Below are 26,474 nucleotides of genomic sequence, written 5' to 3'. Positions count from 1 at the left end.
AGTCGCTTGCAAGTCCTAAACGATAAGATATTATCATTATAACCAAACAATCTGGATTTCCTGTTCTTAAACCTGCTGGTGAAGTCCATGTGACCTGCAACAAGAAACGGGGCTTGCAAAAGCAAATAGCTCAGCATTCTTTGGAAAACAACAAGCTGTCCAGCTCGCAATAACAAAGCAGCAAGCAGGCGAGATGGAGGAAAGGAAGTTTGTCTAGAAAGGAGAATGTCAGTGTTTAGCTTCCAAAAGGGGTAGGTGTCACTGCCCCCTACTGGGTGTGTGTGTGTGTGGGTGGGTGAGTGTGGGGGCAGAGGTGAGGAAAACGGGATTGATTCTGCATAGTAAGAGGAGGAAATAAATTCCAGGAAACTTGAACATGTGGCCGGTGTAAACAGGGCCCCAAAGCAGAATCCAAAGTGCTGTTTCTTAAGGTCTACTGGGCTGGTTTGATAAACCCCTTCCTGGGGCACCAGCAGAGGAGATCAGGAACAGTCTCACATTTCTGCATTTGTCAGCCTGTAGCACTTCCCTGGCGACCATGCAAACAGCCATCCACCTGCCAACTTGGCAAGGAGCATGTGGCATTGCAGTGTCTGGAAAAAAGAAAGGGGGGGGCTCCATTGTAGTTTCCAGGGAGGGTGAAGGGAGGAGCATTCAAATGCTATGGGGCTGTTGCCAGAAGCTACTAAACAGTGCACCACAGGACAAGGACAAATGCCAGTCTATTTTAGGGGGCAGGAAGGATCCGGTCTTTTATGCAGCCTTCTGAACCTGCTGACAGTGCTAGTCTTCCTGAGTCTGTAACACAGATCCTGGACCTCTCTCCGTGCTCACCTCCTGGCCCACCCTGCCCCACTGAAATCAACGCAGATGCCCTGCTGTAAGCCAGAGCAGAGCCTGCCCCCTGCACTGATCGAAAGGACGATGTGACCGATCTCTGAGTAAACTCTGAACTTCCACTGTCCTCAGCTAGACTCTCTGTGGCACAGCTTCCCAGGGGCTCCGGGGGAGGGGTGTGGGGGGGTCATTCAGGGTCAGCGCTACATTTCCTAAAAGCCACAGGAAACAGCCATTCTCAGGCCCAAACACGTTCCGCCCTGGATGCCTTACGGAAGGTTCACTCAGGCTCACGTGTCCGTGAACAGGAAAACAGTGCGAGCTGCTGATGTGCAGGGCCTGGGGTACGTGCATTTCTGAATCTTCTCTTGCAGGGAGCCACCTGTTGTGGAAAGAGCGGAGCCAATTCCAGGGCCCGGGTCACGGCTCCCCGTCGACAGCGGCACCGGGAGTGACTTGGCTTGTTTAATTATTCAGTGGCTTGAAAAACTCTCTTCCTCCATCTCCTCTCTGGGGAAACATCCCCCAGGTCAGCACAACTGCTTCAGAGGGGTTCCAGTTTGGGACCCAGACTTAGCTAGTGTCCCCTTTAAAGATGAAATGATTTGCCATAGTTTTCTCTCGCATTTCTCCCTTATGTCTATAGACAGTGCGTGTTATATGAATACCAGAGTCTTAGGCTAAAAAGCCTGGCTCGCTAGCTGGGGCTGTGACTTGTAAAGAGACATTCTGGAGGTGCCCAGTTCAATCCCTCGTGCTGGCCAAGATGGGAGCCATCACACACACTCAGTGGGGAGTTTATACCAGCACGCTCGGCTTAAGATTGGCTCTGATAGCACAATATCCTTCCACACCCGACCAGTGACAGACAATTCTGGTTCCAGGCCTGGGGCAGGAGGCTTCCGTTTTACTTTGTTCTAGGTGACAGAGCCAGCATTAGAGCCTCTTTACTGAACGCAAGGAAAATATGTCAGAGCTACAGACTCCATGCAGACAGGGCTCGGCCTTGGACTGAGCTTCCTGCAAGTGTGGGGGGTGCCTGGCCAGAGCCCAGGAGGGACCCGCTTACCACTGTGAGGTAAAATCAACAAACTCTGCTGAGAACTTGTCCGCCGGAAGCTGCGGCGACGGCTCCTCCACCACCTGTTTGAGCTGCTGGAACGGCGTCCCCCAGGAGTCATACGGAAACCGCAGGATCGCCAGCTCGATCTGGGGGGAGAGAGAGGGGCAGGCGTCGGCACGTCAGCAGGGAAGGCTTCCCCCCTGCAGCTTCTTGGCTTTAAAGCCCCATGAAGAGCTCGAGTGACACCTGCAGTAATGAAGGGTGGGACTGGGGTGGGGTTCGATCACTGGCTCTGTCGATTTCCAAAGTGTGCACACAGTGCACATTCCTTCCCTCAGCACTGCTCTCTGGGGGGGCTGGGGACGGGAGAGATCAGGATGTACCCCATTACTTAGGCTTAATTCCTCCCCTGCCAGAACAGAACATAGGAGCGGGTTCTTGCTTTGCAAGGGACACTAGTGGGACCGGTATTAAAATACAGTCAAGGGGGAACACTGATTTTCCTTTTCCCATAACAGATACATCAGTGAATGACTTTTTTCCCCCTCTCTTCATCTCATGCTTCCAGGACTCAATCCCCACTGCCCTACCCCTATGCCAGGGATCGGCAACCTTTGGCACACGGCTTGCCAGGGAAAGCCCCTGGCGGGTCAGGCCAGTTTGTTTACCTGCCCCGTCCGCGGGTTCGGCCGATCGCGGCTCTCACTGGCCGCAGTTCGCCGCTCCAGGCAGATGGGAGCTGCGGGAAGGGCGCGGGCCGAGGGAGGTGCTGGCCACCGCTTCCCACCGCCCCCATTGGCCTGGAGCGGCGAACTGTGGCCACTGGGAGCTGCAGTCGGACGAACCTGCAGACATGGCAGGTAAACAAACCGGCCTGGCCTGGCCTGCCAGGGTGCTTACTCTGGCGAGCTGCGTGCCAAAGGTTGCCGATCCCTGCCCTATGCTGTCATTCACACCCATGCAAAGCGAGTGTGTATCACCACCACCAGGAAGAAGGGAGTGGTGGATTCTGACTCACGGTGTCTGTACTGCATTCACGCTGTCAGCTCATAGCTTAACTATTCTTTGTCTTCTTTGTACCACGGTGCTAGGTATTGTACATACTGATCAGAAAGTTCAGTTCTGTGCTACAAAGATCTTACAATCTAAGTACAATGATAATTTCCTAATTTTCTCTTCATATGTAATATTCAGTGTGAAAGACCCACTCAAACTACAGGGGAAACTGACGATGTAGCAAATAAGTTAAATGCAAATAGTGAACAAATCTCAGATAAAACCTTTTCCCTCTCTTATCTCTCTCCATTACCCTACTCTCAGGTGTTAACTTGTCACAGCAGCGGTCAAAGACTGATTTTTAAGTTGGCAATGTCCCTTTAACTCCAGTTTTCCTGGCTCTCAGGACAGAACTTCCAATTCTGAGTTTAAAAACAGATTTTGCTAGTTAATCAGCACCGAGTTTATTTTTATCTTTGAAATCAAAGACGATCCGAAACGACAGAATCTCTGAGTAGGGATGGACGCTGCGTGATCAGCATTTCAGGCCCTTTGCTAGCGTTGGCTTGTACTGCCATCAGCTGGCCAGCTGAAGTTACAGTAGAGTTGCTTTTCAGTTTTAAGCAGTACAGTCGAACCCTAAAGCAATTTACTTTAGGAACGCTGGGCTCAGTTGTGTCTTTAAGGCACCAACCAGGAGAGTCCCAGGACTCTCTGTGCCTCAGGGGAAGTGCAGGGTGCAGCAGAAGGGGCCAGTTCTGCTGGTTTGTGCTGAGCTAGGCAGGGCGATGGCCCCCCCCAGGGGAGTGCAGTGCCAACACAAGAACTAGACTGTGCACGCCCTGAGCTCACAAGTTATCCAAGGACAGGGCTGCAGCAACCTAGGGTCACATCCTACACTCACTGCCCCACCGGCAGCGCATGGGTGGAATTATCCTGCTAGGTCAGTGAGTTCCCCCCAGTTCACATCGCTCCAGCCAGCTATTCTTGGGGAAAGCCAACACACAGGGCACATCTATGCCACAGCTGGAGGTGGACATACTAGCTCTGATCAAGCCTGTGTGCTAAAAATAGCTGCAACAGCGCATGCGGTGGCATGGCCTAATCGAGTACATTCCTAGGACTTTGGAGGGGATTGTATTGGACAGCCAGCCCAAGCCGCTGTCTATCCCACTCCCTAGCTAAGGTGCTCATTACCTTCATGGCTGAGCACCTCACAATCATTACTGTATTATTCCTTACAGCACCCCTGGGAGGTACAGCAGTGCTATTAACTTCATTGTACAGATGGGAAACGGAGGCACGGGGGCTAAGGGTAAATTTTTCAAAAATCTCTACATGACTTCAGCTCCTAAGTCCCATTTTTGGAAGTGATTTAGGAGCTTCACTCTCACGGCCTAAAACATTTCAGCACTTCTGAAAATGTCCCCTCGTGACTTACCTCAGGTCACACAGAGCAGGAGGATTGAACTTGTGTCTCTCAAGCTCACACCCTAATCACCAGGCCCTCCTGCCTCTCTAGAGAGGATGATGAAGGCACACAGTGCGACTGCAGGGATCCAAAAGACAGGAATTGGCTGAGGGAGGTTCCACAGACAGTTCTTGCCCTTTAAAATTCCGCCCACCCTGCCCGGAAGGCGTGTCAGTGGTTTTTCACTGGATTCAATGGAATTCACCTTGCAGTTCAGGAGATAATTAGAGACGGGCTGCCCTTGCTCTAGAGCAGGGTTTCTAAACCCGTGGGTCAGGACCCAAAACTGGGTCACTAGAACGTTTCAAAGGGTCGCAAGGCAGCTCCTGCGGCTCCTGTCCCATGTCGCTGGCTGGGCTCGCCTCCCCGCTCCAGACACTGCAGCCTCCGGGGTCCCTGCACCAGTCGGGTTGGGCCCTTCCATCATGATGATGGGACTCTGGGTAGGCCAGAGCTGAGTGAGTGGAACTGCAACCGCACAAGCCAGGGCACAATTCCACTCATGCAGATTTGATAAGTGAGGGGGACCGAGGCCAAACCTGAGTAGTGTAGCAACCACTGGAGCAGAGAGCCAGGCCCAGCCATCCCCACAGCACAGGAGCCACCACGATGGGGTAAGTGCCGGGCAGGACCCAACCCCTATGGAGGGCAGGATCCGACCTAAACCACCCCAGGGCCTCCACCCCCAGACTATTTACTGGGTCGTGACAGGCCACAAACATTTACCAATGGGTCCTGAGCCCAAAAAGGGTGAGAACCACTGGTCTAGAGAAGGGTCACTTTTGAAAACCATTTGGCACCGGAAAAGAAAGTGAAATTACATGGAGGTAATTTCTCTTACCTGATCCTTCCCCTCACCACATCTACCCAAAAATTAAGGAAGAAAATACTGGGGGTGGGGGGGCAGCCTTAGATGTTGATCTTTGGGCTGAGAACTACCACATTCATGGCAGGAGTGAAAGCCACTGGGTTTTTATTTGAGGGTCCCAGTGGGTCTTTTCCTCCATGTGGATGACTTGCATGGCCCAAGGATGCACCAGGCATGAACAAGTCGATGTTCTTTTCTTTACTGGCGGCCAACCCCCTTCCTCCTATTTTTTTTCCTGCACAGTGAAAGACAACCCTCCTGTTAACCTGGACGGGAGAATCTCAGGCGCTCAGTGTGAGAATACAACACTGTCCCTTTAAAGGATAAAAGCATTCTGGGTTGACTGCTGTAGCTATAAGGCCTGAGGTCTCTAAGTACATCACTTGGATGTGGGCAGCTGAGTTGCAGGGGTGTTCAGAGGGGACACTGAAGGAGATCTTTGGATGTTAGAGAAATCGGGGTCCTTTCCTGCTTACTGGTTCGCTTGGTACACATTGTCTTGGGCGTTCAGAGGAGTCCACTCTTGGTTTCTGTTCAATGACGTGCGAGTTGGACTCAGGAGTCTGCCTGTGTGCTGGGTCTGCTATGACTGACTGTTTTGCAGCAGTGTTTGTTGCTGTAGTTTCTAGGTGCTGACTGCCCAGTATGATTAGTGACAATCACTAGGATCTCAGATCACCTGGCTTAGTGAATTAGCACTAGGCTCCTTCTCCTTTAAACTGCAAGATGTTATGGGCTCCTGGTGCAGGGAGAGGTGAATATCCCCCGGCTCTGGAACTGTGTCAGGGATCTGAGGGAGAGGTCCAAAAGGAAACAGAACCAGAGAGCACTTCCAGCCCTGCTGAGTGTTCCCTTAAACCCCAATCACTTTCACAGATGCCCTTTCAGGGCTCCATACTCTACCATGGTGATTCCCAGACTCCAGATATCCGATTTGACGCTGTATCCCTTCTGGTTTAGCTCGGGGTTGATTCTTTCAGGCTGGAAAGAGAGACGAGGACAGTTTGAAATAGACATACAGGCTCAATCCCTACATCGCTCCGCCCCTCTCCATCCCCTTGGAGTGCCTGCTAACACTGATGTGAGCTCCCCAAACTGAGCAACTATCCCCTATGCTTCAGCAAATGTCCCCAGAGCAAGTCTGCCCCATCACCAGGGTGGAACACCTTCCAGCAGGCAGTCCCCGCTGCAGCACTAACCATGCTGAATGCACAGGACCAACCCCCAACCCCCAGGGGAGTCTTTGAGAGGAAACCCATTTCTTTATTCAAACTCCACTCCCCTATTACCTCTTGGCTGCATCCAGCCTAGGGTCTCTGTTAGTCTCCCCGCAGGGACAGGCAACAAGACTGGGGACCGGAAGTGGATGGCATTTGCATTCTGAGGTCTAGATAGTAGACGCTGAATTCCTGTTTCCCCAGTTCCCAATTCGAAACATGGTCTGGCCCGGATTTATCCAGGAGACTGGAGGCCACAATTCACTAGTGCCTAAAGCCTCATGTAGGTATTTGCCCCTCGGCAAAGTAAAATGCTCCACCAGGGGTTGTGGGCAAAGGATTCCCCCGCCCCCCGCCCGGGTAGGGTTTTACACCCACTCTCACACAGGCATAGAAAAGTGCAAGGCAGGGGAGATCCATCCTGACTTAGAAGCTATAAACAAAGCTGCTGCTACACAGACAGATCAAACATGGGGGGAACCATGGGCCAAAAGGCGGCACTGGCAGCACCCGCGAATAGTGTAGCATCGTGAACCCTCTCCCCCCGGGCAATGGCGCTGAAAGGGTTAATGCAAACCATCTCTTTAAAGAGCCAAAAGAGGCTGTGTGAATTGGCTGCTAAGTGAATCCGAAACAGCAGCTGTCCCGGGGCCCCCAGAATACCAAACCTCATGGGCCCTAAGGTACCTGACTCTTCTAAATTGACCCCTCCGTGGTGCCCACGGGTGCCTCTTGCTGACTTTTCAAGGAGGAGCCTGGATGTTGCTAAAAGTGTTAATGTCCCCACTTTGCAAACTGGGAAATTAAAGCAAAGTGAGGTTACCGGGGCTTCCTTACAATCACACAGTGAGTCAGTATCAGCTGGGAACAGACCCCAAGAGTCCTGATTCCCAGCCTTGAGCTTTAGCGGTGAGAGCCTCGTCTTTATGTTTACAAATAGAACCATAGAATACAAGGGTTGAAAGGGACCTCAGGAGGGATCTAGTCCAACCCCCTGCTCAAAGCAGGACCAATCCCCAACTAAATACCATCCCTGACCGATTTTTGCCCCAGATCCCTGGGTGGCCCCCTCAAGGATTAAACTTACAATCCTGGGTTTAGCAGGCCAATGCACAAACCACTGAGCTATCCCTAGACACTGAATAACTACAGAGGCATGTTTCACTAAGCAAGCCATTGAGACACATGCTGGAAGTTGCTCTGTTTTAAGATCACCTATTGCCACATTCCTCTCCACAGTAAGGCAGTCAATCTCCCACACATCTTCTCAACTTACAGCCATGTAGGGCTTGCATCCTGCATCCATGGTTTTAGCAACAGAGTCAACGAGGTAACCGCTAATTCCAAAATCGCACATTTTCACCTGCCCCAGTGTATTGATCAACACATTAGAGGGCTTTACATCTGCAAGAAGGAACACACACCATCGTCACTCTCACAACTGGGCCTTGCCCCATCATTTTAAAGCATCCCTGGGAGCGAACAGGGCGGGTTAGCTTCCTACCACCAGCGGGCACCAAAACAATATCGACTGCGTCCATCCACGGGGCACGTCATCCGCGGGGCTTTTTAGCCACTGCAGGAAGATTGGAAGCCGTTGCAAATGCAGAGCCCCTCCCACGTCTTACAAGCATTGCTCCCGGGGAAACTAACAGATTTCCCTGTTATTGTTACTTTGGGTAGGGCGCAGCATCATGATGTCACAGACAAGAGCGATATCACCGAGCAGCATCCTAAAGCCACCCCTGGAGCACACCATCGGCAGCACAGATACCAAAAATCTCCCCAGTGAAAATCCATCACGGAATGGGGGTGGTGAGGATGCGTTAACGGAAGATGCTTTCACAGCAGCAGGAAGGAAAACCCCAGAGATAAGATAAGAAAGGGACAGGAGCCAGGGAAGAAGGGTGGGACTCTGGAAAGACTGGAGGCGAGAGAAGAGGTGGGAGAAGGAGGGAAGGGAGCTGGGGAAAGGAGATACAGAGGCCAAAGTTTTCAAGAGTGGCATCTAGTTTTGGTGTCCAACTTGAATCACCTTGGGCCAGAATCAGAGATGCACCCAGGGGTGCTGGAACAATTTGTGTAGCAGAAGCGCTGAGAGGAATTGAACCAAACTGTAAAATCTATGATGGAAACCACTTCAAGCCAGCACCCATGGGTGCACCTGCAGCTCCTACGGACTTCAGCTGGAGTTGGGAGCACCCAGCCTTCCTGGAAATGAGGCCCAAGGTGTCAGAAATTCTATTGTTCTATCATACTTATCTAGCCTCCAGCACCATAGTATGTGAGCACTCCACACTCATGAATGTGTGAGGCCGGCCAGTGCTATTAACCCCATTATTCAGATAGTGTCTCTGTGCCTCAGTTTCCTAGGAGATTTGCCCAAGGTCACACAAAGGAGCCTTTGGCAGAGCAGGGATTTGAACCCAGGTTGTTTATATCCTTGGGTAGTGCCCTCCCCTAACCATGGGCTCATCCCTCACGCTGGGGGCACCCACCCTTACTTCTGAACCATTTGCTCTAAATACACATATTATAGACGAATACAAAGCTGTAAGGGCATCTGAGGGTTGCTAATGGTGCCACCATCCCCTTGAGCCTGCTAATCAGAACCTGGAGGTTCATGGTATTTAGCATCTTGTCTCTAATCAGGGCTTTGCAATGAAAGCCTCTGGCATCTGAGCTCTTCCCACCTCATTTATTATGTCGGAACAAGGACATTTCAATTGAAATCAATCACACAAACAAAAATCCAGAAGCGAAATGGCATTTCCCACCCACCATAAAATATCCAGAAGGCAGGAGCTCAACCTCAAGCGCACACATTACGTACAAGACACAATCCCCCGTTATGTCTGAACGCCTGTCATTTCAAACAGCTCTATCCCCAGCAGCCACGCTGCAGATATGGGCTTTTTTTTTTTTCGTGACAACAAATGGAAAACAATCCTTTACATAAACGCGCCAACTGGTAAAACAGCAAGTTAGCCAGTTTCCTGTCATGTAGGTTCTCGGCATCCGCCTGAATGCAGGTTGTTGCTTTAAAGGGGACATTGTCAGTTTAAACCCCAAATTTAGGTTCTGCTAAAAACAAAACAAACAAACAAACCCTCCCAAATCACACCCCTTCAGCTTTTGCAACTCAAATCCTGCTGTGCTGCATGAGCGCATTAGAGTCTGATCCTGAAACTGATCTGACACTAAAATGGAGTGCAAAAAACCCAAAACAAATGGGGAAATGAATTATTGCTATTGTAAGCAGCTGTAGCACCTGAGAGCCCCAGTTAGGAACCAAACCCCACTGTGCAAGGTGCTGTACAAACACACAACAAACATTTTTTCAGCTTTAATAATTTTGGATTCCGAACACTGGTCAGGAAATTTGGGGGGCTTGAAACACACCCTGTAAGAGATTTACCCTGCCAGTGTCTCTCATATTGCCAAACACTGCAGGTTTGATCACAGATCTGGAGGTCAAATGTGGATGCCAGAAAGGAAAATATGGTAGGCCCCAATTTTTATTTTTTAGTACCTATGTCAGGCTTATGAAAGCTTAAGTCATCTATAAATGAATGTTCATGCCTCTCCCACAGGCCAAGCTGTTGATCTGGCCTGCATGAGAGGGTGAACAATCTGAGACTTCCTACCTGCCTTCGTGTAAATGCCACCAAACGGCGGTTCTGCCCCATTCTGCACCAGGAGAGGAGTTTGCAGATGCAGAACCTGATCCCAAGCCCATCCCAGCCAATGGGAGTCTTTCCGTGGACTTCAAAGAGCTCTGAGTCAGGTCCATAATTAGCTATGTGTGCCCTTCCCAGAATGCAATGGGGAAGCAGAAGCAGAGGAGGAATCCAGTGAAGCAAGCAGGCAAATGATCCATTTCTTCTGCTAGCCAAGTGAAGGTGGAGGCTGTTTTCTGTGTCCAGCTTCAGGGGAGACGTGTTGGCAAGTCATATGCAGTTTTAAGAGCAGCTCAACAACCCATCACTCATCCTGAGCAGGCTTTGGGTTATCCTGGGTTGCTGGACCTCAGGATTTCCCCTGCCGCCCCAACCTCAATTATTTGGGTTATCTTTAGTGCACCAGGCCAGGCTCTGAGTATAAGCCTTGCTGGACTCAGAGCACAGCACAGGAGTCAGTGAGAAACAAGCAGTGCCAGAGGCTGCGCGGGTCACACTTACCTCTGTGAATTACGGAGAGCTTACTATGTAGATGTTCTAGTGCTTTTACAATCTGAAACACAACAAATCTACAGTGAACCACAGCTGGCAGCAGCATGACGTGGCTGATCAAACCTTGCTAGCTCGCCTCTCCTGCCTCGACAGCGACTGCCCCACGCTCGCCCCCATCGGCCCCGCTTGGGGGGACAATCTTGGTTTGTCAATTTGGCAGCACACAGCTCTGTGTGCTAGGGAGGCAGCATGCTCGGCGGCAGGTGTGGGCTAGCGACTCCTAGTGGACAGCTGAGAATGCAGCTCACTCAGGCGAGCCACCTTCAGCTTTTCTTGCTACACAGATCTTTAACGAAGGAATTCCTGGGGGCTGCTGCCCTCCTCCAGCCCTGGATCTACTCTTCATGGCAATGGTTGTGAGGTATGTGACATGCAAAATGTGTTCACCTCCCTGATTTCCACTTGACTCTCTCGCTAGCTTTCCTCCCTCCCTGGCAGGCTGGTCTCCTCCCCGCAACCACCAGCTAACCTCCCTCTGATCCATGCCGCTCTAAGGGAAAGTGCATGCTCAGAGATCTCCTGGGAATGACATTGATGCAAAGGAAAAGCAGCTGCTGTGCCCTCTCCACATCAATCGTTTTTTCTGCTTCCTAACTGAAAAGCAGATCGGCAGATTTGAGAGTATTTATGGCTCAGAGATGCAGACACGTAATCGTGGACCAAATACTGGAAGCCAAATAAGAATTCGCATGTGGGCTGGGTTGTGGGCCAAGTTCATCCCAGGGCTCAGATGGCAGAGACGCTAGATCCTCACAGAAACATCACCCCCGCCTGTACTCACAGAGACGGCTATTTTCCCTAGGATGTCTTCAGGAATCGTCAGGCCTTTGTCAATGACATGTTTGTAGAATTTGTCCAATGAGGTATCCATCAGCTCCATGCAAATCCACACGTCTCCCTGGGGGGACAGAGAAAGCAAACGTCTGCCCAGTCTCTCCTACAGCACTCGCCCTTGGCTTGCTTTTGCTGGCTTTTTTAACGTCTCGTAGAAGATTGCACTGGGCTTTCCATTCTCCTCCAAGCACACAATGCGTCTGATTTATATATGGTGCTGCAAGGGTTTAAAAATCAAATACTGGGTACAATTTTCCAAAGCACCTAAAAGACTTAGGAGCCTAAGCCACACTGAAAGTCAATGGGATTTAAGCTCCTAAGTGCCTAAGGCCCCAAGATTTTCACAAGTGACTAGAGATTCTGGATGGGATTTCTCAAAGGGGGCAGATTTCCAGAGGATGGGTGCTCAGCACTTTCTAACAATCAGGCCCCTCTAAGGTGTCCCAGGTTCAGCACCCAGAAGCTGAGATACCCAAAATCACTAGTCACTTTGGCCTAAATCACTTCTGAAAATAGGGCTGAGGTGCTTTTGAAAAATCCCCCGGTGGTGATTTTCTTCTCTAGTTCCCTGGCTCAGTTCAAGTCTAGATCAGTATTTACCATGGGAGAGATGTTTCGGAGAACCGTGTGTTAGGGGTGTCTGGGTAAGATTTACTGGCTGTGATAAATGGGAGGTCGGATGAGAGAACCAAATGGTCTTTCTGGCTTTAAACTCTATGCACCTCAATGTGCCATGAGCTGATGTTCTCAGCACACAACTGTCCGGGTCTAAACAAACGCCATCGAAAATAGTAGCGCCATAGAGACAGCTTTAGCCACCTCACCCAGGATCCATGGGGGTTTTGTCTCCTCTGATCAAGGAAGCCTTTGTGAATCAGACTGTAAGTTCCTCAAGGGAGGGATCAGGTCTTTATACCTATCTGCATAGCAGAGTGCACACCGATGGTGGTGTATTAAAACAGACATCCCAGGCAGGGACACAGCCTAAGTGTCTAGATGGCTGGGAGAAAAGCCTCACAATATAGTCTAATCTTCTATCTTCTGTTATTTTTTTTTTTTAACAGATGGCCCATCACATCACAAGCCAAGTAAGTGTAAGTGCCAAGTAGGGGAAAGACATAGGCAGGAATCCAGAATGCTGTACCTCTCGAAAGAGCGCACCATAGAAAGTGACTGTGAAGTGGCAGTCTACCGTCCTCATGGAGATGTCCAAGTCCATCAGTAACCTCTTCTGCTCCTGGCTATTCACTGTGGCTCGGATCCGCTGGAAGAGAGAGCGTTTTAGCACTGGCTGAGAGTCTCCCAGCTGCATGCCGTGTTTCACTCACATACGTGCGCTCACAGCAGCTACATGAGGGGAAAACTCCACACAACACAACACACTAAAGTCCCGGCATTTACTCCGGATTCGAAATCATTTCCCCATTTCCTGGCTCTTTTTACAGCTGAGAGGCACTGTGGTCATATGGAGAGCAGGGAACTGGGAGGCCAAATTCTAGGCTGGAGTAAACTGCCACCACTCCAGAGCTGCAGGAATTTACGCCAGCAGAGAATTTGGTCCAGGGCTCAGATCAGAGTGTATTGCGATTACTGCCTCAGTCAGAGGGACTACAACAAAGATCTATCTGCCCCCCCAAAATGTCATGTTAAATCGGAGCTGGAGCGGTGCACACAGACACTCCTTGCATCTTTTTGTTCTGTTCGCAGTAAGAGACATTCATCTCCTTCTAAAGCTCTAATGCAGAAGGGAGGCAGAGGCCAAAGGAACAGTCCTTACACTTAATAGGGAGGTACAGCCTGTGGAGAATCCATCTCTTCGTATGCTGCGGTGCTTCTTCATCCACCCACAAGTCTTCTGGGATCTCCACGGTCTGCACATGCCTATTAAAAGTGGGTGCTCTTAACTATATGTGACCCTTAGGCTCCTGTTAAGTGGCCTGCAGTGCAAAACATGGATCCTCCTGACTTAATGGGACAAATTCACACCTGCTGTAGTTGGTTTTCCAACTAAGCCGGAGTGTGTATCTCCACTAAGAAAAGAAGTGTACTTTCAAAACACGAGAGCTAAGGCATTTTAAAGTCCTAGGTGTGCAGATGAATAACTTGCCCTGTCTACACTAGGATTTTTAAACACGTCAGCTGTCACATTTGAAAAACACACCTTTTTTCCCAGTGTAGATCTGGGCTTGAATTAGGCTTAATGGCCTGTCCGTCTCAGCACCTGAGTTGTTCCATATGGAAAGAGTAAGTCCCTTGTCAGACTGAGCCTACTCGAGTGAAGGTAAGAGTGGAAGCGTATGTTGAGGACAGCCTGAAGGGCCAGCACATACAGAAAACACCTTAGGAGTCTCACTCTACCTTCACCGCCATGATCTGTGCGCTAGGCATGTGCCGCATCTTCTCCACCACCCCGTACGCACCTCGGCCCAGTTCAGAGATCGGCTCCAGGTCATCGGCCTTCACTTCAAAGTTCTGTGGAAGGAAAAGAGCCACAGTGAAAAAGGCCAAAGGCAACAGAACAGGTGCAACAGTTTTCCTCACCGAAGCAGCATGGTCAGTGCGATAACGGAAGTCAGGAACTCCTAAGATTTAGGCCTTGCTTGAACACCAGTTCCCACTGGTGGGGCGGCCCCGGAAGAGGTATATCACTACAGTGGTGCAGCACTTACCTGTGTGACTACCAGCACCTCACATGGAGCTGAAAGAGCTTTAAGAACGGACTTTCCAACCTTTTCAGTTATATTTCCTAAATCTTAGGCAAGGAAAATCAAGCCAGTTCCCATTTCATTTAGTCAGTTTCACTTTCAGGTTCTCGGTGCTGCAACCGTCGTTGAAAACGCTGCCGAAAACTGCTGAAACAACTCTTCCCACGGGAATGTCTTTAAAAAAATAACCCAAGGAAGTATTTCCAAATGGTCTTAGGGTTTGAAAAGCTTGTGTCTACAAACCTGTATTGGGGCCAGATCGGAGCTGAGAGTGCCACTTTAAACCTTGGTAGATTTATTTCGTCTAGCGTTACAGATTGCTTTCTCTTGGCTTTGCCTAAAGGACGACTTTGTTTCGAGCTCTGCGGTCTACCCTGCCCCTTCTTCTTTTCGACGCAATATTGTGCACGGGCTGTATTTTTGCTTCTTATTATTTTTGGATTTTGCAATATGTCTTTGCTACTCCATCCGGCTGAACGCCCCACCGCAGAAGTCAATCATCCTGCTGAAAGCGACTGGTTATAATGAACTGATTCACAGCACATAATCCCACACCGCTTTCTGCCTGAGCAGCAGAAAAACTGCCGCCTGAAAAGTGCTGTCTGGAGAGGATTCCGAGAGCTTGGGCGCACACACTGCGTTACTGTACAGCTTGGACGCGGGCTGTTTGGTCACAATTATATTTACTGTAAAAATAGCCCTCACTAGCTTTTTTTGTGTTAACATGGATCCAGGCATCTTTTTCTGTCCAACACTGTGCCCGCTGTTTAATGCAAACTCTTCTGAAACAAGCACTTCGCCTCTTTTTCGGGTAGCGTTCTTAAATTTAGCAGCAACGTTAAAGAGAAAGGAACAAGTAGCCTACTCTAGGGAACACAACACAGCCTGTGGAAGCAGAGCATGATGAAATCATGTCCTAAAGGAACCTTGCAGGACAAATGCATTCTGGGAGAGAGACAGCTAACTTCTACCAGGGTACTGAACGCTAGCCAATCCATGGAAAGCCATATTAAAAAAAAAAGCTTGAGCTCTGTATTGTATGAGGGCATGCCTCTTTGCACCTTCCAGCACAGTCTTGCTGCCTCCATGCAGAGATCCTTTTGGAATTCTCTCCCTCTTTCTTGGGATTGTGGGTGTGAACTGCTTTTCTTGGAACAAGGGATCACTTTAGCAGCAGGTATTTCTTCGACTTGATGCTGGGCCATTGAGCTGCAGATCCCTCACCCCCGTTCCATCTCCCAGCCCCAGCGCTATGCCAGGGAAAATAAACATTCAAACTTAAAAAGAAAAGAAAGACAAACGCCCAATGACAGATATCGTAAAATGCTAATGAACTAATACATCACCTAATAAATTCACTGGCTGATGTTCAGTGGCAAGAGATAGTCCTAACCGATTTACTGCCTGGATTTATTAATGCTTCTGGGACATTCACACTAATAAAAATAGCTGTTGCGTGTTCTTGTTTTCCTGGAAAAATTTACAATGTCAAATGAAAATGGACTCTATGCCTGCTTTCCTCAGAATCTGATTTTGGGACAGGCTGACCTGTGCTGCTCAGAATCTTGGATGTATAAATTCATGGTAGCAGCACAGATGAAGTAAAGCCTCCAATGTAAGAAAGGAGTCAAAGACTTTAGGAGGCAGGTTAAGTCAGCAGTAGATCAGACTGATTCTGATCTGCTGCTGGTAGAGGTACACCCACCCAGCGTACTTTTAATGCAATATTTCAGCCATCCCATGTTCTGACAGCAAAAAAAAAAAGATTTTGGATCCTCCTCACGGCCAGGGTTGACAATCCATGGTATAGCCCTGCAAGCTGTCGGGGATGACTGTGTTGGCTTTGATTATATTTCAGGAGGGGAGAGTGGGCTCTCTCCCCACTCATCCATTAGTTCTCCCAGTCAAGTGTCTTCAGAGTGAAAGCCAGAAGAGGTGTTCCTCACTGAAATGCCAAGGCTGAGCGCTTGGGGAAGCTGTTTAATAGCGTCTGGGAAGAGGGAAGGAACTAGGCTTTGAAGTTAACAGTCCAGCAACAAACAGTGGAAGTTCACACCTCAGCTGGAGCTAGGGACATTGTTCCTGGGGAATGAGTCAGTATCCAAGGGAAGGCAGGAAAAACGGGAAAGAAAACAAGCCCTATTTTCTGCTCCAGCTGGGGCTAGGAGAAAACGGCCATTTGCAAGGTGATCAGGTCAAGTTGTGACCCAGCTCAGTTTTGAGGTCTTCATGGTGCGTGCACACGTACATACCCGATCACTGCTCCCCTATGTCCCACCTTGTGGGTCAATGGTATCTAGGGCTGTTTTGAGGCGATTACACTTTACAGAGGAGCAATCAGCTTCTGGCCACTGAAGAAGCAAGAGCCCATTTGGTTCTCACTGGTTTGATGCAGGGAGGGCTGCCTTGACGATGAGAGTAGGTAAGAGAAATGGGAGCATCCTCGGAATCCAATGCCAATATGGAGGAACCCCTCCCGCCCCCAAACGAAAGGCTAATGAACAGGCCAGTCACACTTAATAGGCACATGGAGATTCCTAGCAGCGAATCTAGTTCTTTGCCAGCATTCTAAGCAGAGTCCCTCCAGGAGGTCTGCATAATGCCCTCACTCAGTATCCCACATCAGGACCAGCAGGCGATCCTAGCCAATTAGTGTCATTGACTCCAGTCACAAGGAGATTGTCAGGGAATTCTCTGGAGTCTTTGGGATCACCAGAGTTAAGATCATGCATTACTGCTAGCGGCTGGAGCTCTAGAAAACTCATCCAGCGCCCTTCTGGGAAACTCTCAGCCTGCATCCAATTCAAGAGAATTTTAAAACCCTGCCTCAACTCCACGTCCGTCTCTGGATGAGCTGGGCAGCACCCTGTGTGCTAAGTCCAGCAGCTGAGGATACAAGTGTTAACTCTGCAACTGAAGGAGGGCTTTGCTTTCGTAGCAAGGACGCCAAACAATGGTGCAAGGCCAGGCAGGTGGGTGTGATTAAACCAGGGCAGATACTCCAGTTATTAGAAGTGGTCACCACAGCTCACACAGACCATTTAAAAAGTAAACTTCTAAGGCTGCATCCTCTTTGCTTGTATTGATCCTGGTGGTGGGAGAATGAAGTAGAAGTAAACTACTAACATTACCCAGGGTTTAGCAATCAGCACCTTGCCCCTGACTACGTTACTATTAATCCCGTTAAGCGTGTGGTGTCGGGGGCAAGGGTTAAAGGGTGTTGCAAAGGGAAATGAGGCCACGCTCATTAAGCTGGGTAATTCGCTGGAAGACCAAATGGAAGTCACCTCTGAGGCCTTCTCCACCGAAGGATCTGCTCCTATGGATGGCCTCTTGCTCGGCCATTCCCCTGGGCTGGCTTTGCAGAGCTGCTTTGCTCACAGGAGGAGCCAGACAGCCTCATATGTGAGCTCTGAGCCTGGCTGCTTTTTAAACAGATGTGCTGACACAAAAGACCCCTCACACACTCCTTGATCTCACTTTCGGATTAGGCGAATAAAGACCGAGGCAGGTTCGATGAGCTGCGGCTAATGCCTCTCTAAATGATACGTAAACGTTTCAGCTGAGAGGCTGACACTGGCCACGGGGCGTAGGCTGGGTTCTGATTGGTGAGAATCTGGTAGAACAGCACTGGGTCAAGAAGACTCACTAGCTAGTTTAGCTCTATCTGCACTGGGACCAAGCGCCTGCTGGCTACAACCTGGCTAAAGCAGCCAAGCTATGAGCATGATATCACACTTCTCATCCCTGTGCATCCATGGGGCAGGGCTGCTTCATCAAAACCTACCAGGCGGGGCGGGGAGGGGAATACTCTTAGATAAGAACTAAAACCAGCTGAGAGGCTGCAGTGCTAAAGGGGACACCAATCGTACAGGTGCCTGGGGGTGCTTGGCTTATGGACTCCTGCTTCAGAAACTCTAGACGCATGCTGATACCCACTGTAACTGCACACCCTGGTTTGTATAATAACAACAACTATAATGATTTGCGTTGTGAATTTGTGATAATGCCTAGGAGCCCAAGTCATGAATCAGGACCCCATTGTGCAAGGCGCTGTACAAAACACAGAACAAAGAGACTGTCCCTGACACAAAGTCTTTACAATTTTACTCTTGTTTTGCCAAACACGTACCTGTAAGGAAACCATTATGAACCTACCTCCATCTTCTAAACCAGAGTGATATATAATGAAAGTTTAGATTCTTTAGAAAATTTTACAGCCCCCAGAAAACATGTATCCCCCTTCACACACACGCATATAATCCCTGGTGCTACACTTTCAATACACTGAATGGTCTGAGCTATTTTCTGTCACACACGTAGAAACAAGTATATAACATGCATTTCTACCTATTTCTCCAATTAACAATTTTACTGGAGATATGGCACTAGAGAGTATGTAATCCATGAACGTTCAGTCTGAATGGATAAACAATACTTTCTGGATATTGCTTTTAAAATGTGTAATGATCCCATTCCTATGCACTGAACATAAACTTTTAATATAGTGGCACAGTGAAGATAAGATAATAAAGGTCTTATGCGCCAGAACAGTCTCTCTTTTTTTGGAGGGGGAGGGGAATTAGCTGCTAAAGCACAAAAGATTCTAGGAAATGGAGAAACACGCGGCTTAGGGAGCACTGACAGAAAACATCAGTGGTTTTATGCTTTAAAATGGCCAGGAAGCCCTGCCCTAAACCTGATTTCTGATTTCTTCTTCACGTTCGGATCGCAGCATCCCTCCCACACAAGAGCCAGGAATTATTTTTCTAAACATGCTCCCGTAACTTAGTTCCTGACCCTGTGTACGCAAACACATATGAACTCTTTGGTTGCCATAGCTTGTAACTGTACCTTCTCGCCAATAGAGATGCAGGCTTTGGAGTCTAAATCTCTAGGGGGCCTGTGGAAGAGAAAGAAAAAAATAGTAGGCAGAAAGCATCAGTCACAGAGATGTTACACAGATAATATTCCAAAGAGACAAAGCCTTTCCGAGCCCCTAGTGCAGGGGCTATTGCCCTGTGGATATGGGACTCTTAGTAATGGCAGGTCTGGGTATAAGTTCCCCTCAAACTGACGGGACAGCAGCCCCATGCAGCGAATGCGGCAGTGTCACCCTGAGTAGCCGAGCTGGTTTCCTAGCCTTTCAGTGCTATTAGATGTTGCCAGGGTTCCCAAAGTCACCCCAAAAGGCGCCAGGAGGGAAGCTGCTGGAGTTGGAATTTCAAAGAGAGACTCCCTTTGAGAGGCTGGGACTGGAACCAATTCCTGGGAAACCCAAGAGAGGCAGAGAGCAGCAAATCCGCCTTCGCCAGTTTACAGGACAGACTGAACAGGCAGAGAGGAAAAACGCAAGCCCAGTTTCACTTCTGTCTCGGAAGCAGCATTTGGCCCCGAATGCACCTGGGGCTAAAAGAGGTTGGGGACCCTATGCTTTGGTTCAGGCCTGTCTCCATTTAGAAAGGGAAAATAGTTTTCAATAGGACATGGCTGATTTTTATTGGTACGTTGTTTTCTTCCTCCCCTCCCCCTGATGAAGGAACATCCCCAGCAGAGCTTTTAAACAAAAACCAGAAGAAAGCGTCAAACCCTAATGCACCGAACTGTGAAATACCCCTGGCCTCGGAGTTGGTGATCACTGTGGGTACGTCTAACCTGCAAAAAACACCCACCGGCAGTGAGTGTCAGAAGCTGGGTCAACTGACTCAGGGTCACGGGGCTAAAAATAGCAGTGTAGACGCTGCTGCTCGGGCTGGAGCCTGGGATCTGAGACCAACCCCCTGTCTGGCTTCAGAGACCAGGATCCAGCCCATGTGGGAACCGTCTACACCGTGAATTTTAGCCCCGTGCAGCAAGTCCCATGAGCCTGAGTCAGCTGCCCCGGGCTCTGAGACTTGCTGCAACAAGGGGTTTTTTTTGGAGTGTAGACGTACTCTGTGTCCTAAAGCTTAAGGATTGATAGCCCATCTAACTGCTTATTACCTGACTCCAGGAAAAAAGGTTACATCTTGTTACCCCCTTGACATCTTTATTTAGCGTTCACATCCAACGCTGTACAAAGCAGCAGTCCACTAATGCCAAGACCCCATGCACGTCAATTAGCACGGTCCCACTCCCCCTAAAATGATCATTACGCAAAGCAACATCACCCAGCAGTCCTGCTAAGGGAAACCTGCTCCATCTCTGATTCTACAAGGCAGCGAGAATACAAATAAAGGCATCTAGAACGGGAATCCCAGCTCTGATTCCTCCACAGTCTCTGCAGTCACAGCTACCCCATCCAATTTACAGAGACCCTGAAGCTGCCTTCGTTTATCTTACACTAACCCTTTCCAGGAATAGTTACGACAAGGTGGGGGCGGTTCTCCTTCTCAGAAAATGCTCCTCCTCCAAAGGAATCAGGTATAGCTGACCAGAGAGAGATTTCTCAGATTTCTCCTTTCTGATGCTGCCTAATGGATTTAATGTATTAAAACCACTGCTAGCACACTAGGCTTCCTGCTTGTACACAAGCTTGGGGAACCCATGTAGAATTGCCCTGGAAAATCAAGGCCTTCATGCCATCTCTTTACATTGTGGCCTCCGTGACCTGCTAATTGGCTGCATAGGCTAATTGGCTGCATTGTGGCCTCCTGGGGATACCGGGCTGCTCCTTTGATCAGGCAGTTGAATTAAGCTCTTAATAAAAAGCCAGTTGGTTTTTTTGTTTTTTTTAACTAATTTGTTTCTGGAATCTCACCAATGTCAAATTCCCATACGAGGGCACATAGTCACAGTATCTGATGTCTAAGGAGTTGACTGGGGATTTGGCTACACGAGAAAAGCTTTGCCACTATAGCTATACCAGTCTAGATGTACACTAGCCAACCTCTTCTAGTGCACACACAGCTTATACACCTCAACCTCGATGTAATGCCACCAGATATAACACGAATTCGGATATAACGCGGTAAAGCAGCGCTCCGGGGGGGCGGGGCTGCGCACTCCGGTGGATCAAAGCAAGTTCAATATAACGCGGTTTCACCTATAACGCGGTGAGATTTTTTGGCTCCCGAGGACAGCGTTGTATCGAGGTAGAGGTGTACCAGTAAAAGAGTACTTTTGCTGGGCTATCTTTTACCCGTTCCCCAAACAAAATAAACTATCCCACACACATATTTCTAAGCAACATTACTATACCAGCAAATGTATCAAATATAAGCCATCCAGGGAAGAGCTCCAGGGATATTATAGTAGCAACTGTTCCAAGCAAGTAGAAAATACAGGGTCTCTTAAGAGAAACTTAAACCTAAATTACTCTCCCAATGACCACGAGAGCATCAGCCTCAATTTTCATATTCCTGGGGGAGACGTGACATCCCTTCAGCTCAGGGCGACCAGAAAGCAGGGGGTGCGGGGGTTATAGGAGCCTGTATAAGAAAAAGACCCCAAAATCGGGACTGTCCCAATAAAATCGAGACATCTGGTCACCCTACTTCGACTGTTAGCCACTTTATAGCCCAGAGCTCTCTCCCCCATGCAGCCAGCAGTTTCCCAAACATTTGTGTCTCTGACTTGTCAAAAAGCAAGGGGCTCCCCCTTCAGGGGATCAGCAGAATGGGCATGAGGAAGGGGCTGATGGATGGGATCAGATCACCTAGTGTGTTTCCGTTTATGCCTATCAGCTGAGCAGACCTGCCAATGCAAACAGATACCCAAGTCATACAGGATGGCAGGTGCTGCTGCTTTAATAATCAATGTTAACCTTCAAAGAGGCTGATAAAGCCAAGCAACCCTGAGCTGCAGAGCTTGCCCTGTGCAGCAAATGGCACCCTATTAATACCGGGCTCTCTCTTCTGAGTGTGTTATTTGGGGGGTTATTTTCAAAGCTTGTTCTTAACTATCTCAGGGAAGTTCTCTGACTCATGTTACGCAGCAGGACACAATGGTCCCTTCTGAATCTATTTACTCATTCACGCAAAAGAAGTGACACCATCAGCTAAAATAAGACCCCCTTTGGTGCTTTTGACTGAGACACGCGACAAAGCAGTACATGAAAGAGCAAATTAAATGGGGGGGAGCTATAATCCCTATGTTTTTTGAGACTTACGTAGAGCTTGTCTGTGGTTGTTCAAACGCTTCTTTAGGAATTTTCAGCCCAGGGTTTCTTTTCTTGCCTGTGAAACAAGAAAGAGGCAGAAGTAAAGACAGTTTGCTATTGGGGGGGGGGGGGGAGGTGTTAACCTCTGTGGTTATAATTGTAAAACAGGGCTTGTCTACCATGGTTGACCTTATTTAACAGAAACACCAGCTCAGTCTGGTGGTGCAGATTCAGGGCACAGAGTTGAAAATAGAAAGTTCCTTTGTTCGGCAAGCTGTGATCAGGCCTGCAGTTCGAGCTCCCACACTGGCACAGAATGCAGGCAACAGCTCAGGCAACGGAAAAGGCATCTCACCTTTTTAAGCCTTATCTACACTGGCTCCCATGTCTCCTGAACTGATTCAATTCAGACTGAAACCAATTCCAATATACTGGGTATAAATACCTATTTACCCTGTGCAAGCAGGGATAGAATCTTTTTAAACAGAGTTTGACAACATAGGGCCAGATTCTGATCTTATAGGCCCAGATCCTTGAAATCAATGGGACTTAGGCGCCTAAATACCTTTGAGGGTCTGGGCCATTTACACTAGTGTCAACCAGGATTAAGCACTGAAGTCAATGTAGCTATGTAAAATCAGCACAAATGAGAGTAGAATTAGGCTCCAAATATACAACAGTATTTGTTCACATTGGCCAGCTAAACCTTCCTTAAAGTGAGTTAACATGAACAGGATTAAAACCAAGTTCTAAAGCAATTTAAACAATCCTAGGGCCCAAGAGTAATTGGGTTCCAAACCAGAGGGTGACAGAGTCGGATGGACTAGGGAAATATAAGAACCTTTTTATTGCTAAACATATAGTCACATTTCAGAGCGAGGTTCTGAATCCAGCGACAAAATAACCTGAGAACATAAGTCATGTCACCAAACCCCCAGGATAAACATACAGCTGCAGTTTGGGTGTGTTATAAAATACTTGGACCCAAAAAAGCACAGCCACCTAATTTAGACTTTTTTAACCTAACAATTTACATCAATTACTGTCTTTCTTCAAACCTCTGTTTCTCTCCCTGTTTGCGACACTCTCCTTCAACCTTTTACATATAAGTGTTTCGGTTTATTTTCCTATGACGCATTCTGCCATCATGCTCCGACACGCAGGCCTATAAATACCTGTGAATTCCAGGGCTGCAGGGGCCACTGGGTTAAGATGCATGCTCACAGAACGGAAAATGACCCTTTTAAAGCAACTAGTCAACTTTTTAACTGTAGATCTTTTTCGTCTCAGCTCTAAAACACAAAATCAAGCCTGCTCAGTTTGCCACAGGCCATTCCAGCATGTAGCAGATGGTTGCAATGCAGCTTCATGGATAAAACATTTATTTGGAAACTACTGCACATATCTTTCTTTATATTATTAATTCTGATTATTTATTATAAACAATACTACAAACTTGCATTTGAAAAAGACATGTTCTCTGCTCCACAGAGCTTCCAGTCTAAATATGAAAAGGCAAACAGAAGATAAGACCCAGCAGAATAGCGTAAGAGAGAGAGATTATTGAGAATAATGATTAATAGTTTTCAAACGTTTCCCAAGAGACATCAGTTGGTCTATAAGGAAGATGGAAAATGGTAAAAACAAATGCAGAAGCTTCTGTAATTAGATTAGCAGAGTACCCCTAGCCATTACATCTCTGGTCTTCTTACTATTCTTAGTAGTATTATAATAGCAGCTAGAGGGTCCATCTAAGATTGGGGCCGTGCTAGGTACATATTGTTGCCACGACAGCCTGTGTGGTTTGCCAAAATCCAGGCTCTTGCAGGGTTGTTTCCATTAGGCTGATGAATCAATAATAGGAGTCAGGTATACTCTTGGTGTAATCTTGTTTATTTACAAAAAATATATATACAGTCCTGTTTCCTTGAACACAGTAGATACAAACAGCAATCAGCAGTTTCCTTCCTCAGAAATCTCCAAGCCTGCCACTCCAGCAAGCTCAGTGCCCAAAAAGCCCTGTCTCTCTGCTTTCTCTTAGGTCATCCTCACAATTCCTCTCACTGGCTTTTTGACACAGCCTGCAACCTCTATCCTAGCTCCTGAGCATGTAATCAGGGAAACCCCATGAGTCCTGCCATGTGACTTCATGCCTGGGGCTTGGAACACCCATTGACTTTGATGGGTCTGTGAATGCCTATGGTCTCCATTTAGATTGGAAGCTCTTTGGGGCAGGGATTCCCTCTTAAAATTGTTGTTGTGAAAGGTGCTAATGGTGGGGGAAGGGGAAGCTTGGTTCCAAAGACAGAGTGTAAGAATCCCAGCTTCCCAGCCCCGTATTACAGATAGGGAACTGAAACGAGAAGATTTGCCCCAGGTGATAGGAGTCTATGGGACAGTAAGGAATTGGACCCAGCATTCCACAGTCACATCTCAGCCTCTTAACCACAAGCAGGGCCCTACCAAATTCATGGCCATGAAAAACGCATCACGGACCATGAAATCTGATCTCTCCCTATGAAATCTGGTCTTGTGTGTGCTTTACCCAATACTATACAGATTTCACAGGGGAGACCAGCGTTTCTCAAATTGGGAGTCCTGCCCAAAAGGGAGTTGCAGGAGGGTCATAAGGTTATTTTAGGGGGGTTGCGGTATTGCCACTCTCGCTTCTGCACTCGGCGGCCGGAGGGTGGCGACTGCTGGCCGGGCGCCCGGCTCTGAAGGCAGCACCTTGCCAGCAGCAGCGCAGAAGTAAGGGTGGCAATACCATACCATGGCACCCTTACTTCTGTGCTGCTACTGCCGCTCTCCAGCTGCCCAGCTCTGTCAGGACCTCTATAATTACACCACCATGAAATTTCAGATTTAAATAGCTGAAATAATGAAATTTACTAGTTTTTAAATCCGATGACCATGAAATTGACCGTGAATTTGGTAGGATCCTAACCATAAAACCATCTGCCCTCTTCTGGTTTGCTTCTTCGTCTTCATCTTGATCGTCTACCCCAGGGTTTCTCAACCGTTTTGATACCAGGGACCGGCTTGCTGCCTTCCTGAACTGCATCAAGGAGATCTCAGGGACTGGCACCAGTTCACAGACAGGCCATAGAGAAACACTCTATCCTATCCTCTGCTGCTGCAAAAACACTCACAAATGGTCTACTTAAAAGTGAAAACAAGCACAGATTCTTACCCATTTTTGGTTTGTTTCCTGCATTAATTTACTTGCAGAATCACACAAGTTGAACCAATATCTCAGCACAGTAGATGTCAAGCAGTTCTGAGAGGATGGAAATTAACCCAATGGAAATTAGCCTAATTTGAGCATGAACCATAACAGACTGTACAGAATTTAACCTTATCTTGGTTCACAAGTGGTGTCAAAGGAAGAACAAAGTAGCAAAATACCAAACCCAAATAAATATGAAAAGCCTTTCCGCCTTCTGCTGAAATATATTCTGCATGTTTTGAGTTTATTTTCTTTGTCTTTCTTAAGAGAATACAACATTTTGAAACTCTGCCATTTTTTGAAGCACAATCTGTTCCCTTAACAAAGCTGCCAAGATGTGGACCTAGTTTAACGTTAAAGCGTCAACAATGATCAAAAGAAAATATGGATCTCACGGTGGCATTGGGAGAGGTGGAACTGCAGGGTGGAATTAAACCAGCAGCAATTCACCCTCATAGCACCAAATTCCCCGCAGTATTAGTATGTGAAACAAAACAACAACAAATACATCACGCACCACATTTCACCTCATGGGTATTTAATGAAAGTCCCTGGCTGTAATCCGGCAATTTTATGCCTCTCAGCTGAATCAGACAGTTTCTTCGCTCCTTTTGTTACAACATGCAAAGTGCTTGATCTCTGGAGCATTCTGGAGCGCTGTGCCCGCAACAGGGTGTCTAGAGTGCAGCATGAGCAATCTGCCTTCCAGCCTTTGGAAACACTCACTTGAATCAGATGACGTTTCATTCTGACGCACCCAGGAGTCATTATTTTTATATGGATACGAAGTGTCATGTTTGATCTATCGCAGTAGCTACCACCAAACAAGACGGTACAGCAATGCAGGGAGAGACTGGATAGCACAGAGATTACTAACAAGGAGCCTGATCCGATGCCCAGGAAAGTCAGTGGAAAACCATCCACTGATTTTTTTTATTAACT

General features: G+C 48.2%; 1 protein-coding gene across 3 annotated transcripts in view; it reads right to left on the bottom strand.

Annotated features, from left to right (window-relative positions):
* Nucleotides 1-26,474, bottom strand: part of MAP2K6 (mitogen-activated protein kinase kinase 6) — an 84,978-nt gene that overhangs the window by 21,793 nt on the left and 36,711 nt on the right. For all 3 annotated transcript variants that reach the window (XM_044982991.1, XM_044982990.1, XM_044982992.1), the window contains exons 2-10: nucleotides 22,313-22,379; nucleotides 19,078-19,126; nucleotides 13,877-13,990; nucleotides 12,663-12,782; nucleotides 11,466-11,582; nucleotides 10,634-10,685; nucleotides 7,729-7,856; nucleotides 6,139-6,216; nucleotides 1,907-2,046 (exon numbers count right to left, since the gene is read on the bottom strand). In XM_044982991.1, coding sequence (XP_044838926.1) covers nucleotides 1,907-2,046; nucleotides 6,139-6,216; nucleotides 7,729-7,856; nucleotides 10,634-10,685; nucleotides 11,466-11,582; nucleotides 12,663-12,782; nucleotides 13,877-13,990; nucleotides 19,078-19,126; nucleotides 22,313-22,379 — 865 coding nt within the window. The remainder of the gene's footprint in view (nucleotides 1-1,906; nucleotides 2,047-6,138; nucleotides 6,217-7,728; nucleotides 7,857-10,633; nucleotides 10,686-11,465; nucleotides 11,583-12,662; nucleotides 12,783-13,876; nucleotides 13,991-19,077; nucleotides 19,127-22,312; nucleotides 22,380-26,474) is intronic.

Source organism: Mauremys mutica, chromosome 12 (assembly GCF_020497125.1).
Source record: "Mauremys mutica isolate MM-2020 ecotype Southern chromosome 12, ASM2049712v1, whole genome shotgun sequence".
In the NCBI taxonomy this organism is placed as follows: domain Eukaryota; kingdom Metazoa; phylum Chordata; order Testudines; family Geoemydidae; genus Mauremys; species Mauremys mutica.
This window is presented reverse-complemented; position numbering and strand designations above follow the sequence as displayed.